This window comes from Hippocampus guttulatus, chromosome 12 (genome assembly GCF_054856545.1).
Source record: "Hippocampus guttulatus isolate MCC_2025c chromosome 12, RoL_Hgut_1.0, whole genome shotgun sequence".
Classification (NCBI taxonomy): Eukaryota; Metazoa; Chordata; class Actinopteri; order Syngnathiformes; family Syngnathidae; genus Hippocampus; species Hippocampus guttulatus.
The window spans coordinates 16717553-16736490 of NC_141272.1; the positions used below are offsets into that span (position 1 = coordinate 16717553).

Here is an 18938-nt window from a genome sequence, read left to right on the forward strand (position 1 = left end):
GGTTCGGAAAATGGATGGATGGACAATATCTCCTCCCTCTGAGGGCAAAAACAGGAACTTGAGGACGACTGAGGAGGGAATTCTAGCTGGAAATCAATTTTATAGGACAATATGCTCAAATCCCCCAGGATTATCTTGATGGGCTGATGTCTGTGACCACATGTGTGAGACATTGTCCTCCTCTGCAGTTGCGTAATGAGGGTTAACAGCAACATGATTGCAGTCCCTCCCCACAATCAGCGCATGGCCGCAGCAACACAATGACTGTGTTCATCACAGGCACACTGGATAAAGAAGGCAAAGGCAACCACCTGCTTGGTTGTAAAGCGAGACAATCACATGGAAATACAGGACATACAACAAATGCACACAACGGATCAAATTTATTGCCCAAAGACACATGAACCTATGGCAACAAATATTTGGTGTGACATAAAAACGTTCACATACCAATTAACAAGTGAAAGTAAAGTGCACACAAATTTATAATGTCAAAACCTATTAATGGCATCAAATTTGCACACACACACACATACACACAGAGCGTGGTTAGGACCCTGAAGTGAAGCAGCCCCATCTGCATGTAATCCCATCTGTGTGACGGAGCTTTGTCCTGCTCGCTGGTTAACACCCTATGATTGGGTCACCGTAAATCCACCTGATGCCTCTCTGTCTGCCCCGGTTTCAATTTTGCCTGCTACTTTTCATTTCTTGCTTAACTCAATGTCCACTGCGATCCTCCCTCTTCCTTTTCTTAAACCGTTTGCCTTTCTCTCATTTTCTTCATGCCGGTTAGCAAGGCACAGCAGGAGACAATAACCAGCGGCCCAGATTGGAGTCGCTACGGGATAAGTAGAGGAGAGAGGATAAGAAGTGAGGATGGATGCAGAGGACAGGGATTGCGGGGTCGCCGATTGCATCTCTTCAGCTGTCGGAGCTGTCAATCACGTCTCCGATGTGGGGAGCCATCACTCAACAGGCGTGAGTATGGCGCAATAGCTTTCCTGCTCGGCTTTCTGACAGCTACTTTTCCTGGTGCTAAGCAAGACATCGCTCATCACACAGACTGACAGAGAATAAAAGAGCCGGAGGGATGAAGCCCACCTTCGGCTGATGACAAAAGCGCTGATGAGGAGAAGGAGAAGCACCACGCTGCCGACCACAGACACCAGTAACACTGTCGAGTTTGTTCCATCACCGATTATGGGAGCTGGCACTAAGAGAGGGAAGAATGAAATAACGAGTAAAAAAAGAGCAATATATTCTATGTCGGACATTGACCCCTCATGCACCCTCTAGATATCTCCCAAACTCTCTGTATACACCCACGCATATGCACACATCACTTTGTTTTACGATTCAACCATAAAGTCTACTCCCGTTGGCCCTCATTGAAAGACAATGACAGCCCATTTGGTTGTGTGCTTGTCCGTGTCATTATCATGCACCGCTGTTTGGATCTGCATCACAAAGGAGACACCTGGTCCCTCGATCAGTTCTGGAAACCGTTCACGCCATAATGCGGCTTTCCGTTTGTCCCCTTTTTCTTGCATGGCTCGATCAAGAATTGCTATGGATACTTTTCACCTCCCAAAACATCAGTATTTGCTATCGTTCAAAATTTCTGGACCTGAAATTGTTTTTCACCGAAGTGTGATGTATCACTCGTCTTAGCTTATGACATTTTGAGCCCGCTGAAAGAAATCAAAGCTCAGTGACCAACAGCAATTGAGTCCAAATGATATAATTCTTCAAAAATTCATAAAGGTTGAACCTTTACTTGTATGCCTACTAAGACTCATTGCTGCGTGAAGAATGGTGACTCCCCAAAGATGCAAGTCAGGTGCTGCAGTACTGAAATCATTTATCTTTTACACACAACATCTATTTTGATAAATGGCCCTGTGAAAAAGTCACTCGTAAAAGATGCTATCATTGCAGGATTTTGCAACGGTGCTTTCGCCATGAAAAAAAAAAAAGTCACGTTCTTGCAAAGAGCAAGTCATATGTGGCTCGACTCACTGGAGTTTGTCATGAACTCAAAGGGGCCGCTGCATTCACCGTAGCCGGCCGCTGTGCGTGCACGCACGTGGAACACATAAGAGGTGAGGGGCGTGAGGCCCTTGATGTCTGCGTTTCTGGATGAGGTTTTGATGATCCTGTAGCTTTTTTCATTTTGGTCCTGCAGGAAATAAAAAATGGAATAAGACAAGAGAAAAAAACGTAAAACAATACCGGGCAACGACTTACCTTTTCGTAGTACTTGACCTCGTACTCAAGGATCACCCCATTGGCTCGTTCTGGAGGTTGCCACACCAGCGAGATGGTGTGTCTTGTGATGTTCTTCGCTTGGACAGATGTTACCGGGGAGGGAGCTACACGAGAGAAAAAGCAATTTAGGGCCTGCTGTTTTCAACTTGTCTTTCATGCTGCAGCCTTGGAGACAATAAGTCTGTTTCTGTTGCCCTCTTAAATCTTCTGCTCTTTTATCCTCGACACCACGAGGCATTCACTTGTGTTTGGTTTTGGCCTTTATTGAAAAAGTGATGCTGCAAAACCACATAGCTAGATGAAAAATATAATATATTACAGCGTTGATGGTTGGAATGCATTCAACTGATCCAATGTTCCCTTAGCTGACACGCAATCCTACAAGGTGGCAAAGTAATAACAACCTTGATTTTCTGCATATCTGCAAGTCACCTTGGGAAAGCCTACGAGGCTCCAAAGTGCACCCCGGAAAAAGCACGAAAAATTGACTCGCGGCCTTTGCCTTTTTTCGTCTTCAAGAGAGCAAATCAATTGGTTTTCATTAAAGCACCACAGAGCGATCTTATCCTGAGCCATTTCTGCAGCAGCTGATAATAAGGCCATAATTCAAGCAACAGAGCTATCTGCATTTGGGCGCCTTTAACACGCGAAGGTTAAAACGCAGATAATGGCTCACTGTTGAACCCAGGCTTCAGTGTGTCACCGAGGCACAAATCAAACTTCTATCTTCAGGGAGGGTCCGCTAAATAAAAAGTCTACACACCCCAGGTGGGTTTTGTGATATAAAAAAAAAAAAATAGACCAAGATAAATCATTTCATATTTTTGTGGTTTTCTTTTGTTAATTAGCCTTTACATATCAATTGAAAACAAAAATAAGTCTCTTTAAGAGGAGAAGTGGAAAGAAACATTTTTAAAAAACCCACTTTTTTTCTTATTTAAGCTGAACAAGTTCCACATCACAGTACTGTTTTTTTAAAATAATTTTTCTTTATCTCATTTTTTTAAATCACAAAAACATGGCATAACCAATAGCACAAAGAAAAAAACATCAGTAGGGTACAAACTATACTGAAGAAAAATCTTTCTCATTGATATTCAAAAATGCTGATAAAAAAATAAAAATAGATTACAAACTAAAAGCACTCTAAAAACACATTTTAACACTCCTGACCAACCAACCTTACCCTCCTCTACTTTGCTGAGGCAGAATTTTATTGGACCTTAAAGGTTTACATCAAACACTTTTACGACACTTCCTAATTTCAGACAATCTGTCTTTGAAAACATTACAGTGGAGTGATTAATGAGGGGTTCGTCATCCACAGATCACGATTGGATTATCTCTGACATTATATACATTCTCATCAGTTTGCCCCGGGGCTCCAGGGAACTGAGTATTTAAGCTTATGTGAACAAAACCCCGCTTTTAGCTGCGTATTGAGTTCAAACAGGCCTGGAATTTAAGCACCAGCCGTAGATTGAATTTCAAGTCTGCGATGCAAAATCAGGAGGGGGCATTTCAGTGGTACTGGTGGGAGCTGAGATGGAGATGAAGAGGTTTGGGATTGCAGACATCTCCTGGTAAATGGATTAACCCAAGGTTGTGTCGGCCTAATGTGTTGCATCTCTGTTAAACAATTAGACGGCGGCCATTTGTATCCCTCGATCAATCTTACCCAGCCGGGGAGAGCCAATTTGAGGCCCCCCTTGGGATTGAGCGAGGACACTCCAGCTACGAAAGCAAAAAAAAAAAAAAAAACACAACAAAAGGTTCACTGACCTTCATTCCACTCATGTAATCCACACATCCATCTTTTCTCCAAAGATGACAGATATTGCGATTTAATCGTGTTCTGCTTCTCTTGTTGCATTTTTATTTCTCCCTCAACTAATGTGAGGATGAAGATGAGTGGACTTTTGAGTGGGCCCTCCTGAGAATTCCTTACATGAGACCGCAAGGTTTACAATCAACCCTGGCTGGAATGAAGTGATCCATAAAGGTTGTGTTTTATGATGTATTGGAAAAAAAGCAAAAGTAAACCCCATATATGGACTCACCGACATTACATGTGATATTCTCATTGGGCTTGCATTTGTCATCAATTATCTCCACATAAAACACAGTTTGTTTGGGGTTTTACTTTGCAACCATGTTGAGCTTTCACTGTATGTACAGCGAGGCGCAAACTGTATGTGCTTGCGCAAATACAGTATGTGGTCCATTTCACAGAGGGAGAGAGAGAGAGAGCGAGATGCAGGGGAGCACATGTGGTTGCCAGATTGAATCGCAGTTGCCAGATTTGAGTCCCTCAGTTTTGCTGTCACCAAGGGGGAAAAAAAAACTGGGGAGGGAGCCGGATTTCACAGTGTCAAGAAAATGGCTTCTGCTTCCATGATCCTTTCCCAACCCATGTAACGGGTGCTTCCATCTCCCCAAACACATTTGCACATGTCCGTTTTGCCAGCGAGATGGAAACTCACACACACAAGTTTGCTGACAGACAAGCTCCCCACGCATACACTTTCTCATGCTCTAATTCACATTTTGTCACCTCAGGTTGCCAAGAATTTATTATCGAGACATAAACACTTTCATTTTAGATGATTTTTTTTTGTCTTTATCACAAAACACACACACTCAAACACAAAGTATTTGATCCCATGCTAGGGAAAAACACTTTCTTTTACGGCCAGGGGTCAGTTCAAAGCTGGCCCCCACCCACCAACCAAACCCCCTCCCACCCTTTTTTACTCCTCTTGCAGTCCCGGTGATGGAGTTACACTCCCACTGATTTATGCCACTGGATTTTATTTCTCATCGAGGCAAAGAATCTGACTCCATCATACACGTGCGTGCACACACACACGCACACACACACACACACACACACACACACGCACACACACACACACACACGCGCACACACACACACACACACACACACACACACACACACACACACACACACACACGTTTAGTTACACATCCATGCACATTCAATCAACAGTGTTAATGTGTTAATTTTCCTTTGGCGTGGTTCTCTTAAAACCCTCCATTCATTTTCCTCATAGTTAAAAATCCACGAGTGTTCCTTCATTCCAAGCTGGCCCCCCCTAACCTCTTCCTTTTCGCCTGAAATTCGAACTTTAATGGGGAGCCGGTGGAGGCTGCGCCGTCTTTTCCACAGCTAGTTATAAATCCTAATAAATCTATCATAATAAATGAGTAATCCACCGTGTCTGGATGAAGGGAGGCAGCACGGGGAAAGGGACAGCCGCAGATGACGAGCTGTATTACCAGAGGCTGAAACCAGAGATTCCAAATCCTCTAGTGAGCATTAGCAGAAAGAAATCCAATCATTCAGGCGGTATCCTCTTTAAAACACACACAAACACACGCACACACAAACACATACTAAAAGAAACGTGGACACATAGGCAACATTGTTTGAGGGGCAAATGGTGATGGTCTCGAAATGCATGAACACTCAATATCTCGCTTTCCACATCCATATAGACATACACACACTTCAAGTTACGAGTGCCTTCTGACTAATCCAATGGAACCGTTGTGAAACATGTAGCAGTGACAAGCCAAAGGCAACGTCGACCATAAAGCCTGGAGGCCGCAGATTGGTCTACTTTAATCGCAGAGGGACGTCGCAGAGTGCGTGTCAGTCCATGTGTGGGAGAACGCTCTTTTTGGATTGTTTTGCGCAAATGTGCGCCAATGCGACCACCCTGTCACATTAGTGAAAAACCTCGGCCTTGACTCAGAGGTGCACTCTATTACAGCTCCTACACAAGGCCGTCTGGCAGTGCTCTCAGCTCTCCCACAGGCAGCACAGTCATTCATCTCTATTTTCCTGACCCCAGCTGATAAATCAAGCCACTGTGTCCTCAAATTGCTAGTCCGAACTGCATCCAAGACATTCACTTTTGCCAGGGATGGAAATTAGTGATAAAAAGTGACACAAAAGGGGCACTTAGCTTGCCACCCAAGAGCAGAACAGTAAACGAGACCAAAGTAATGATCAGTTTTAAGTGGTGGGGAGCAGGGAGGGATGACGAGAACAAACTAGGGTTGTAAAAGCCATTTGCACAACAACCAGTCACAAAATGGCTAAATGACAAAACCAGCGGTGGCTCTGAATGCATCCCGGAGCTTCCAGGGGCTCATGAGAAGATGTCGCATTGATGGACAGATTGTGCGGGAAAAACACAAACGGTTTCCAGCAGCATTTTAAGGACACCTTCGATACCGGTGTATCAACATCACTATCTTATACCTTATTTGCAGCTCTAAATTTAGCACCTTGCCGTTTGCACTATCCCGGGATTCATGTGCACAATTATGCAAACCTCAAGAGGAATATTGCAGAAAATAATTTCACACCGAAAGGAATCCATCATGCTACACATCATCCAGCTGTCACAAAAATTATTCCCATCTTGAAGAATCATGTTTTGTCATGCGGATTATTACCACCCCCAAAAGGCAGAACGATCACATATGGTGCACACTACAAATTTACCAATCTCCTTCAGGTGCACATAGGTCAGTGCACTGCTAATGGTCTCTTCCTAAGCGGCCAGAGTTTCTCACATGCTATGGACACTTGGGATGGATGATATTTATCAGACCGATAATTATCTGCCTGCTATTGGAAAAAACAATGTCACTTTTACTGTTCCAAAACTGCAAAATTATTTAGGCTAATATTGAAAGCCACATTAAAAGACACGAACACAGAACCACCCGAAATCTCCTCAACAATATTTATCATAAATATTCAAACTTGGGAAAATATTTTAACAAGCACATGTTCCCATTCACTTGAATGGGAGCCGCAGCCAAGGGTTCCTCCAGGAACACGGCGCACGGCCTTGGCACCGCCTCGGAGGCAGCCTGCTTTTGGCAGCCGTCGGAGAGTGATGACAACCAAGCTGTGCCTTTTTCTTTTTAGCTGTATTTTTACCTTTAAGGCTGGATACTATAATCGTGTGGACTTAATCGTAATTGGATTACAGTACAAACTGACGAGTCCCAGCACCTATTCATTGCACTTTCAACATCGCAGGCGAGCGGAGGGCTGCATTATTTTTTGTCGGATCTGGCAAGCGTCATCGCCAGCGGAGGCAACGTAAACAAAAGCTGGCCAGTCGAGCTTCGCTGCACTTCTCCCAGATGAGATAGCGGGACGTCTGTGGTTGTTGTTTGGTCTGATAGGCGGCAGAGGCAACGTAAAGAAAAGCGGGGCAGCTGAGCTATATTGCTCAGCTAAATGCTAACAGTAAGGTAAATGGATGGATGGATAGCAAATGGTATGAAACTGCACTGTGTGAAATACATATGGCCACGGCTTGTCAAAGTGCAGGCTTGTTAAATGTTTTGACATAGGCCTGTTACTATATCAACTTATCGTTCAATGAGAAAAAATGGACGTGATTGTTTTTATCGGGCACGAGAAAGGGTTATTTGCATGTGTGTTTGTTGAAATACATCAACATTCACTTGCGCTGCTTCTCTCTCCTGTCTTTCAACTGACTTACAAGCACCCATGCACACACACTCGCCTCTGTGGTGCTCTTTTTGTACTATTTGATTGCTTTTGTTCGTACATAAAAATATATATTAAACATTCGTGGGTGTGATAACAAAACGCAACCAACTTTACGAACAGGTACTATCGGTGTCAGCGCTTTTCAGATTGCTCATCGCCTCACTGTCTCAAGTGATAAGATTTCAGAAAGTAGCAAAACATGCGACCCTCCGTTGTTGCTGACAACGTTTTTTATATCCTCACTACATTAAGAGTCAGTGGATAGATAGATATAGATATAGATATAATGATATATAACTATATCTATATACTGTACTGTATATATACCGGTATATATATATAGAATATAGAAAATGGGCTACTGGAACAAAGCGGAGATGGGCGAGATGCGATAACATGGCTCTTTTGGAATGCTACTACTCAAGCAACCCTAGTCAGAGGGGTTACATGCAGAGAATGTGGGCTAAATGGTTACTTCGAAACCCACAGTCACGGTTGACCACGAAACAACTAGTAGCTCAGTGTTACAACATCCACAAACGGCAACTGCTGTCACAACTTGAGATTGATGAGGTACAACGCAGGTTCCATGGTGAAAGGCCCCAGGCTGCCAGATCAGAGGAGGAGGTCATACCAGAGATTGGGATGCAAGCCCCAATGAATGCAGATGATGAGATTGGGAGGCCAGCCCCAATGAATATAATGCTGAGCGAGGCAGCAACTGCCCTGAAAGCTAAGATCATGGCGAGAATGAAAGCTGGGCAACCTAGAAACCGATTACAACGGCTATGTGAAGTACCACCTGAAAGTCCCATGGAAAGTGTGAATGCAGCACTGAGGGCGATCCCTACCGTAACGATCACGGAAACCAATGAGCTGATATACGCTTTAGCATCAGTGATCCTTGAGATGCTTGGCTATAAGAGCAACCATGGAAGCCATGAGATATGTTACCCACCATGGAAAAGACAGGCCCTGAGCATCAGAGCCATTGAGGCCCAGATATACCACACCAGACAAGACCCAAGGTGTAGGTTGTGCAAAGACGCACCTGAGACGATCCAACACATAACTGCAGGCTGTAAGATGCTGGCAGGGAAAGCCTACATGGAACGCCATAACCAGGTGGCTGGCATAGTCAACCGAAACATCTGTGCGGAGTATGGACTGGAATCCCCAAGGTCAAAATAGGAAACACCTCCAGTGGTGGTGGAGAATGACAGAGCGAAGATCCTGTGGGACTTCCAGATCCAGACTGACAAGATGGTAATGGCGAACCAACCAGATATCGTGATCATAGATAAAGGGCAGAGGAAAGCCGTTGTAGTGGATGTAGCGGTCCCAAGTGATGGAAATATCAGAAAGAAGGAACACGAGAAACTCGAGAAATACCAAGGGCTCAGAGAGGAGCTGGAGAGAGCCTGGAAGGTAAAGGTGACAGTCGTGCCTGTGGTGGTCGGAGCACTCGGGGCAGTGACCCCCAAACTAGATGAGTGGTTGCAACAGATCCCGGGAACAACATCGGACATCTCAGTCCAGAAATGTGCAGTGCTGGGAACAGCAAGGATACTGCGCAGAACCCTCAAGCTTCCTGGCCTCTGGTAGAGGACCTGAGCTGAATGAGGGACGGACACCACCCGAGGGGGGGTGAGACGAGGAATTTTTATAGATAGATAGATAGATAGATAGATAGATAGATAGATAGATAGATAGATAGATAGATAGATAGATAGATAGATAGATAGATACAGATATATATTTAGATACTGTATATAGATATTTAATCGAAATCCAATCGATTCAGAAAAGTAGTCGAGATACCCAGTTGTATGGAAAACCTTTTCATTACAATGTTAACTTTCCATTGAATCGACATATTGTAGATGCATTGTCCAAAAGCAGCAGGCAGATCTTACTTCCATTTATACTAGTTGGACCTGAACACTTCCCTCAGGCTCTTTAATGACATTCTCCTCCCACAAACACAATCAAACCATGTCTGATTAGCTTACCGGCTTGGTTGGTAGTGACGGTCACAGACACTGCCTGTTCTGGCCCGGGGCTCTGTGGCGAGACGCCATTTACCGCCCACACTTCGAACGTGTAGTTGGTATGGGCCTGCAGTTCGTTGATGGACACTCTTGTCCCCTTCAGACTCAGCTGCTGGGGGCTAAAGTGGATCGCATTGCCGCAAGGTTGACAGCGTCGCCCATCGGGCCCACAGCGTTTACACACTACGTTGTAGGTCAGATCCTGCCGTCCTCCTGCGTTCCTTGGCGCACTCCATTCAAGGTTGACAGAAGTCTCGTTCACGTTGGAAATGAGGTGGAGAGGCGCTGTCGGAGGCCCTACAGAGATTCATGAAAAAGTTGACGGTTAGAACAAACAGTGCTGGATTAAATGCTAAGCAGGTACTGAGTTACAGCAAAATGTTCCTGTGGTCACTGCTGAAGTGGAGAAGACGACATTATGGTGTATATTTACAATAAATTGCTCGTTGCTAACAGTTGGGGAAACCTATTTTGTAATAAACCAGGGTGCCTATTTGTGATGTGGGTACATATGCTTAAGGCACAGCTACACAATCTGAATAGAACTACATTCTAAATTTATGCTATACATGAAACAATATTATTTCACGGACTTCGTGAGAGAGATGTTTTTCATTGAGGTTGTTTGGTATCACACCAAGAGGTGTTTTGGATGTCTTGTAAAAGAAAAAACATTGAATTACTTTCAGTAAATTCAAATTGCAAATTTGAATCACAGTTGACACGCCTGTGTTAGATGGCATCCAGGTGTACTTAATATTGTGAGTGAGTTTATATTCGATTGGCGTGTCATTTAAAACGAAAAGCTCAAGCTCCTTGAATTCCTCTTTAATGCCCCGTCCATCAAAACATGGGAGGTTACGATTTCGCCTGTGCATCTTAACTGAAATTCAATCAACCAAAAGATTTTTTTCATGTGTCGGATCCGCGGCAGACAGCAAAATGCCAGTCGGTATCTAACAGACTGCCTTTATGGCTGCCAACAATAACTGCAGACCGTGTTTGTGTTGGACCTCGTTCTCGAGCACCGCCACCCCAGCCCACCGCCACCACCACCACAACTACTTTGATCTTGAGTCTACAAACTGTGCGTTTATATGCAAGCCGCAATGCAGTTGTGACACAGACTCCCCTCATCATCAATTTCAATTTACATGTCAGCTCTACTTGAATAAATGTGTTTTTTTGCGTGTTGCTTTCAAACATAAGATTCAGTAATCGACTTAACTCTCCCTGCCCTCTCTCCATCTCCATCTGACTAATGAAGCGCCTGGGGGGATCGATGCACGCTGAAATATGAAATCTTGTCAGTTGGCAGACTAATCATTTGCAAAGGAAATTAATTATCACTGTTATTTTTAGAGTAGCACAATGACAGTGAAATATGTCGCTGAGACACAGAGAGGGCGGAACTCTCAATGCCTTGAGGGGCGTACTCTGTGTGGACAAATATTGCTCAATTAACGAGACTGCGAAAAGCAGATATACCCATTGTGCATTTGGGAAAGTCTGCGGGCAGTGTGGGCGCGCACTTGCACTTGAAACTTGAAAAGTTGAGCAAATGTAGAGGAAAGGGTGATGCTGAGAAGTAATTGTTTGGAAATTGATTAGTATGATCAGACCATGCCTGGAGGGAAGGGATAGAAATGCGTCGATGATGTTATTATCACAAATATATTCGCAAAGCTCATTAAAAACGACGATTGAAGCACCGCCACACACATACCTCCTTTATATTTTGTCTTCCTTGCCCACTTTTCATTTGTTGGAGTGAAAGATGGGGTTGCTAAATTAAGGCGCCGACACCCAACTGTGATTATAATAGAGCGCTTTTCAGCTTGTTAGGCTCAACTAAATTCCCTGCCCAATTCTGTATTGAACAATGTGCGGTCATTTCACTACCCATCTGTGTTTTAAGTGCTCTACCAAGGAATAATATTTTGGTTTAATACGACTGTAGTCCCAACGGATCATTACAGCTGTCCTGCTTTTCAAGTGGACAGATGTGTTGGGTTTCTTGTTCGCACGTCACTGCTTCTCGATGCTATTTCAACCAATGTTAGCTACACCTGTCGCTCTCCCAGAATGCACCAATGACAGCGAGGGAGAGTGGGAGAGCTGTTGGCTGTGAGTGACACTTTATAATTAATCCCAAGAGAGTTTGTGGAGAGGGAAATGGATTTGTGGACGAACATTAAATCAATAAGGCCTTTACGTATATAGTCACATATCCAAGAGTTTGTCCAAAACAAGACCTCCCCATCCCTAACTTTTCGATCCATTCATGGGCAGGCAATTTACTCCGAGCATTAGTTCTTTTCTTTCCTCTCAGCCTATGCTTCATCTGTCTTTTTCATTTTTACTCTAAAATGTCTCCCTTCACATGCCCCATCCTCTCGTCGTCGTCTGCCTTTTTTCCCTGCTGTCTCTTCCTATCAGTATGTGTTAGCAGAGTGTTGTGCAGGTCCAAGGTGGAGGGCAGGCAAAATTGGCCTTAGCATCAAACTCCACCACTGAAATCCATCTGGGATATATTCAATGCCCCCCTTGGGGCTTCCCCATTCCATCCTCATTGCTGGAAGCGAAACCACCACTAAGAAAACTGGGAAAAATCTGAGAAACACATCAAGGGGCCAAAAGAAACCCCAAATTGTAGAACAGCCCTTTCTTGTAACCATCAGGCAGCAGAGCAACCAACTCCCACGGGTGTCTGACCACGGCCTTCATGACTGCTCTGCGCTGAGTGTATGTGTAGTTTTATGCTGTGTGTACTGTATATATCAGCATTGCTACCACCGACTAGTCTCCCTGGAACATGTTTCACTCCTGACTTAGCTGCACATTTCACTTGAGAGATGTCCCCTACCTACTACAAGAATTTGCGTAGTAACCTGATCTTGTTTTTGGAGGGATGAAAGATACAACAATGAAATATTATTGTTCTTGTTAAAGAAGAAGATTGACCTCACAAAGCTTCGTGTCACCATTTTTTTGTTGACAGACCCTTAGTCCACAGATTCCCCACCCCCACCACCCAATTCAGCCAGAAAGAAAGAAAAAAAAATACCGGTATGTAAAATGTTTTTGAGCGGAGGTTGCGTGGAAGGCACAAAATTGTGGGGATGTAGAGGAAAGTGTGATTGACAGCTGTAATTACACATCAGGGTGAGAAGCAAAAACAAAATGCACAAGGAAAAGAGCAGATGACAAACTGTGGATGGATAGTTCAAAGATCAAATGTTGAGCGGCTGACGAAGCAGAGGCCAAAGGTCGGTTGCAGTTTGGAACGCAGAAGATTGCGATGCACGGTCCAATAAAAGCAGCCAAGTAATGAGCTATGGCAGCTGTTGCTTGCAGCAGCCACACGGTTGAATGCCACACTGACTAACGGGACAGACAACGGAGATGATGTCAGCCAGCAGCTTTGCGCAAGTGAGACCAAATACTAATTGGCTTTGGAAAATTTATGATTTTATTGAACGGCCTCAGAACATGACGGCATTGATAAATGTAATAAAACAACAAATTTATCGGTGCTGGTTAAATGGTACATACTAATGTGGTTAGATATATTGATGAAGAAATTTGGCAAGGGGATGAATTATTTTGGCCATATGTTCTCTGTTATTCAAATAACGAATGGAGCAATTAAAAACTGCAAATCTGGCCATCGGAGAAATTAGCAACACTGCTTCATTGTAAAAATATTTCACAAATCAAGCAGCATTTGATTGCATATTTATCAAATTCCACTGAAAACATTTCACTATTTGGATTTGTTTCAGTTCGGGGAGTTTAGGAATCCGCCTCTTGTCTGATCCAATAAACCGTTGAGCTGACTGATGAATCCAGAGGAACTTGACAGGTCACTCGGGCCTTATGGTGAGCCAGCTATGAGCAAAGCGACTTAACAGATGTTTTGGTTGGTAGAAATTGCTTTATGACACATACTCAGTTCGACATAAACATCTGTCATATGGAAGCAAAATTGCTGTTATTTCCTGTGCGGCAAGAGAAAGGACTTTTTCTGAGTGTACATTTCTACCCAGATGAACTCCAAGTACCATGACTCAGAGGGTGGATGAAGTCCCAAAAGGAAGGAGTATCAGGAGAATGCATGATTCTCAGTGGTATTTGTTTCACCAATCACTGCGAGTTTGGCATGGAATAATAACTGACTCATGCTGCTGGGTTAAGAAAAATGAAGACCAAGACAGGGACAAAAAAGGATTTGTTTTACTTTGCTCTCTGTTCGTCTTTCTCTCTCACGCTCATCTCCATGTTTTGCAATGTCTGTGGAAAAACAAATCTGGACTGTATCTCTTTGTACCCAGTTTGGAGGTTGAATACTGTGACTGATCACTACAACCTGAAATCAAAACACATCTTCAAAAACAGCCACGATGTGACTGGCTAGCCCAGGTTAACAATGCAGTGAATAATTTATGACTGGCGCAAAAGCGGTATTTGTGTGTTGCGCTTTATAGCCACTGTACTTATTTCGTAGCTTTATGTTGAGATATTGCAGGTTTTAACACAAAACTTTGCACTATATATTACATGCAATATGGTATGCACTTACGGGTGCAGGGCATGGATGCCGGGTCTGTTTCGGAGCGGAAATATCCCTTGTCGCAGGCGCAGGATGTGGAGCCCTCCCTGACAGAGTAGCTATGGAGTGGACACTTGGAACAGGCACCATCAGTCGCCAAGGCACGGTAGTAACCAATCTTGCAGGCTAAAAGAGAAAGAGCAGAATGTTTACGGTTCGATATGATCAATGCTATGCTGTAGTTTTGCCTTGGAAAAGAGCAAACATCATCAAAAAGCCAGAGGGATGATACAGTTCAGTGCAAATCTACGCAACCAAGAAGCTATCGCTCAAGTGAGAGAATCAGCAAGGCGAGGATTACATTTTTGCGACAGAGATTCAGGGTGATCAGTGAAGCAGTGATCATTTTACAGTTTAACCCCAGCGAGTCGATCAGAAAAGTATGAGTCCCATTATGCATTTAGAGTCCCAAATTTCGAATTCTGAAATGGTCTACTTATTCAATTGCGTATGATAATAACACAAACAACAACAATATACATTGATAATCGCTTTATTTCTTTTAAACAAATGCTGCAAAAATGTAATTAATTCAGGCAAACAAGATTTGCTGAGAAAAAGGCTCTTATTTCATCCCATGGTTCATGCTTGGAGTTCATAAATTCTCCTCTCTTTACTCTGCTTCCAATGATGCAAGGCTTTCTCAAAGTCAACTTATTATCGCAAAAAACTATCCAACTTTAGCTGCTTCATCTGTGATATCGCCGCAATAAACTTTCGCAACACTTGTTTTAAGGTTACACAACTTGGCAATCGTCTGCTTTCCGCGAGGTTGAAGGCCGATCCTGCCAATCTCATCTCGCGAGAACGGAAATCTCGTCACGCGAGATCAAAACACCAATGGCGGCAATTGTCAAACTGCGACACTGCGTTGCTGGAAAAAAAGATGTACCGTTGTTGTTTTTTTGTTTTTTTTTTACTGAGAAATTTCCTTACGTCCCAAAAACGCACATTATTTGGAAGTGTGCGTCCCGCGGGAAAATAATGCGTCAAGGACGCGGGACGCAGAGGTAACGAGATGACTGTGAAGCAACAGTTCCTATGACCTCACAACTGATATTATACATTCATCCATTTTCCGAACCGCTTAACTAGGGTCGCGGGGGGTGCTGGACCCTATCCCAGCCGTCTTCGGGTAGTAGGCGGGGGGGACACCCTGAACCGGTTGCCAGCCAATCGCAGGATATTATTCAGTATATGGTAACACATACACTCTCACACACACACACACACACACACACACACACACACACACACACACACACACAACACACACCTCCATCTGAAATAGTCAGCCTCCTGACTCTCCTTTAGCGACAGTGCACCCCTTTCTCTTCAGTGACATTTTGATTGGGGGCGAGGTGGGTGGAGGGGGCTGTTCTTTCAAGGAGTTTCTCTCTTTTAGTTTGTATAAAGGCCGAAGGAGGCCGTCGAGCTTATATTTCACCCCGGGTGCTGCACCAGAGTAGGTGGACAAAGGAACAATTCTCTGAAAGGTGCGGCACAGACGGTCACAACAGCGAGTGGACCATATAACCTGTCGATCCAGGAGGCTGCCATGTGCAACGGAAGATTACTGGTTTAGATTTAGGGAAATTGCTCAGTGAGTGTACATCTGTCTTGGGGTGGTTTGTTGACTAGCATCTCTCCAACACCTACAGGTAATTGCAATTTCTTTTCACCCGCAGTGAGATTTGACTCGTGATCCTGCGGTCGTAAAGCCAAGTACTTACAGACTGAGCCATTGCTGCCCTAAATCCACATCGGGATCTACACCAAACTGAGATGAGTTCCGCTTTACAAAATTGTGCAGAATCCAACTGATGAACAAATGAAGAAAATACAGCCCCACTTGCGGAACAAATGAAATCAAATGGGAACAGTGGTCGCCCCCCACATACAAGAGAATAGTCACCTTGGAAATGGTTCCTATTCTCTTGCAGTAGACTTTTAACACGCATTCCATCAACCAACTGACATCCTCGTGGACACAAACAGCAGAGGAAATCCACTAACCCAATAAAATGCTGGAAAATCCCTCTCTTGAAGACGTAATAAAGTCTCTATTCGGCTGCGTGTCCTCTTCAGATGCTGGATTAGCGTAGCGTGTTGAGTTGGGCTAGCTGCTACCTGCTGAGGCATTCTTTGCCCACTCCCACTCGGTTCATCAGGAGTAAATCCCCGCAAACCCTAAGCCAAGGGCCTCTTTGATTGTGGCCTGCAGGGGTACGTGAAGCCTATATTTCTTGGTTCAACATTTGCAACAAAGAGGAGAGATTAGTAAGGAGGTGCTGTGATCTCTATCTATCTTAACGCCTGGGCTCCAACACTCAAATTAGCTATAAAGGCACTTTGGATTTGCGGTTTGTTTCCGGGGTTGTGACTGCTTCAGGGTGACAAAAGCCATCGCTGCTTTCAGAGTTTGTACATGTGCGCTGACCAGAAAAGTGTCTTGAGTTGGGCGTCAGGTCACCCAGCTGTTTGAGTTGGTGCCCCTCAGCTAAACGCTGTAGAGAGAGTTAATTGAGCTGCATGCTTCACAGCCTTCAGGTCTGAGCCTCTTAAAAAGACACAGTTTTAGGGCAGGATACCTCAAACTGTGCATGGTTGATGAGGTTTTTTTTTTTTTTTTTTTTTGCTCTTCAATGATTAAGCTGTTCCTTGAGCCCCCTGTGGCTGTTTGAGAATACTTTGCTCACCAACCAAGTCTGTTTGCCATCAGTCATGGTTTGGCATAATTTTTCTGTGGTTTTGAAATGCTGCATATATTTTGAAATATGTTTAAAAATGTGACGTCAACATTTGCAGGTTTGTTTACAGCACTGGCTGCCCCGCAGAAAGGAACATGGGAAGGAAGAGAGAGGCTGATGTCTAAGCAAAGATGGGGAATTTGCTTCTTATTAGGAGAGGGAGCGTATGTGAGGGAAGAAAACCACAGCAGTGGGTGGTCTAAGAAACCGTGGTCTCAGAGAAGAGAAGACTCTCCCTTAAGAGCCGATGGATTTATTACTGTCCGGGCCAACGTGGCAAACCAATCCACAAGCACAAATACAAATGTTCAACAAACATCTTGTTTTTTTTTCTAATCTTATCGTAAATCTGTCAAATAGCTCTCAAAATCAAAAACACATTTGTTTTTTTTTCCCCCTCTCAGTCATTGTCTAACTTTCTCAATGTATTTTTTTTCTCTTTTCGCCTTTCTCTCTGCAGGATTCTTTCGAGATAGAGTTGGTTTGTCAGTTGCCAAATCCCTAAACTAAGAGATCAAAGGCAGACAAAAGACTCGTGACTTATGCTATTCTGAAAAGGCAAAAGCTGGAATCCAACATAGTGTGGGACATCACATTCTTCCCCCTTTCTCCCCTAGAAGCCTTTTCACTCCTCATCTTTTCTCTTTTGTCAAGCTTCCTCCCACCACATCCACAACCCAGTTGTTTGTAAAATTAAGCTCATCTGAAAGAAAGGAGGCCATGGTTTGTGGTATTTAATGAGTAGTTTTCTTCATGTGATTGGGGGTGGTGTCTGCTGGTAATTAGTTGCACTGCGTGAGTGCAAGGACAATTTTATGCTAATGGTTCACGGACAAGAACAACAAAGAAAAAGACATGGATCACGAGAGACAAGCAAGTAGTCACCTATAACCCAGCTAAGTTTTCCTGTGTGGCGGCAGCCTACACAGCAGGCTTTGAACAGTGATGCGTACCAAATAAAACATCAACCTACACACTCGCCCAAGGAAGCCCACGATGAGTGACCCGCATACAAAGTATAGATAAACTTTTCTTTCTGCCTCCACAACAAAGTATTCAAACCACCAGGGACTGAAAGCTTGACAAAAAGCTTTTGCAACAATAGAACTCAGGAATATAACACCCAGCACACAGCACGATAGAACCTTGCGTGCCAAAGCACAGCAACTGCCTCGCTTATGACAACAAGAGAATTAAGTTGAAACTGCAGCGTAGTCATTCTTTTTCGTGCCTGTGTGTCATCTTCTTTTTGGGGATTGAAAACCCGCTAAACTGTTTTAGTCATAACAAGACATTGAGCACTCTTCAGGAGGGCAGTTAGAAGCATCTTTCCACAAAGCTGCGCTTTTAAAAAAAGAAATGCAGCGATCAGTTTTCAGGACCCAAGGGCAAGGACAGCCTCTGCTTTCGAGAAGCCTCCACTTTCTAGTCAAGATGACTTTATGCCATAACCCTCTTTCTTTGCGACTCTTCTACAGGTGGAGAGCAGGTGAAAATTGTGTTCCAAAATTGGTTTGTTTACCCTTTGGCAGCATATCTTGTCTGGGTTGAGCAAACCCATGCCTGAGGATTTCACAGTAACGATCGTTTCCGGTAGCGTGTCGTTCCCGTGGGATCATTTGTACGGTACCGAAAAATTGTTTCCCATAAAAAAATCACCCCACACTAGTTGACTGTATGCGATAGAA

General features: G+C 43.9%; 1 protein-coding gene across 1 annotated transcript in view; it reads right to left on the bottom strand.

Annotated features, from left to right (window-relative positions):
* The window catches only part of epha4l (eph receptor A4, like), a 54044-nt gene that overhangs the window by 13776 nt on the left and 21330 nt on the right, over nucleotides 1-18938 (bottom strand). Inside the window, exons 4-8 of the mRNA XM_086124885.1 lie at nucleotides 14471-14626; nucleotides 9850-10185; nucleotides 2251-2375; nucleotides 2023-2182; nucleotides 1105-1216 (exon numbers count right to left, since the gene is read on the bottom strand). Coding sequence (XP_085981011.1) covers nucleotides 1105-1216; nucleotides 2023-2182; nucleotides 2251-2375; nucleotides 9850-10185; nucleotides 14471-14626 — 889 coding nt within the window. The remainder of the gene's footprint in view (nucleotides 1-1104; nucleotides 1217-2022; nucleotides 2183-2250; nucleotides 2376-9849; nucleotides 10186-14470; nucleotides 14627-18938) is intronic.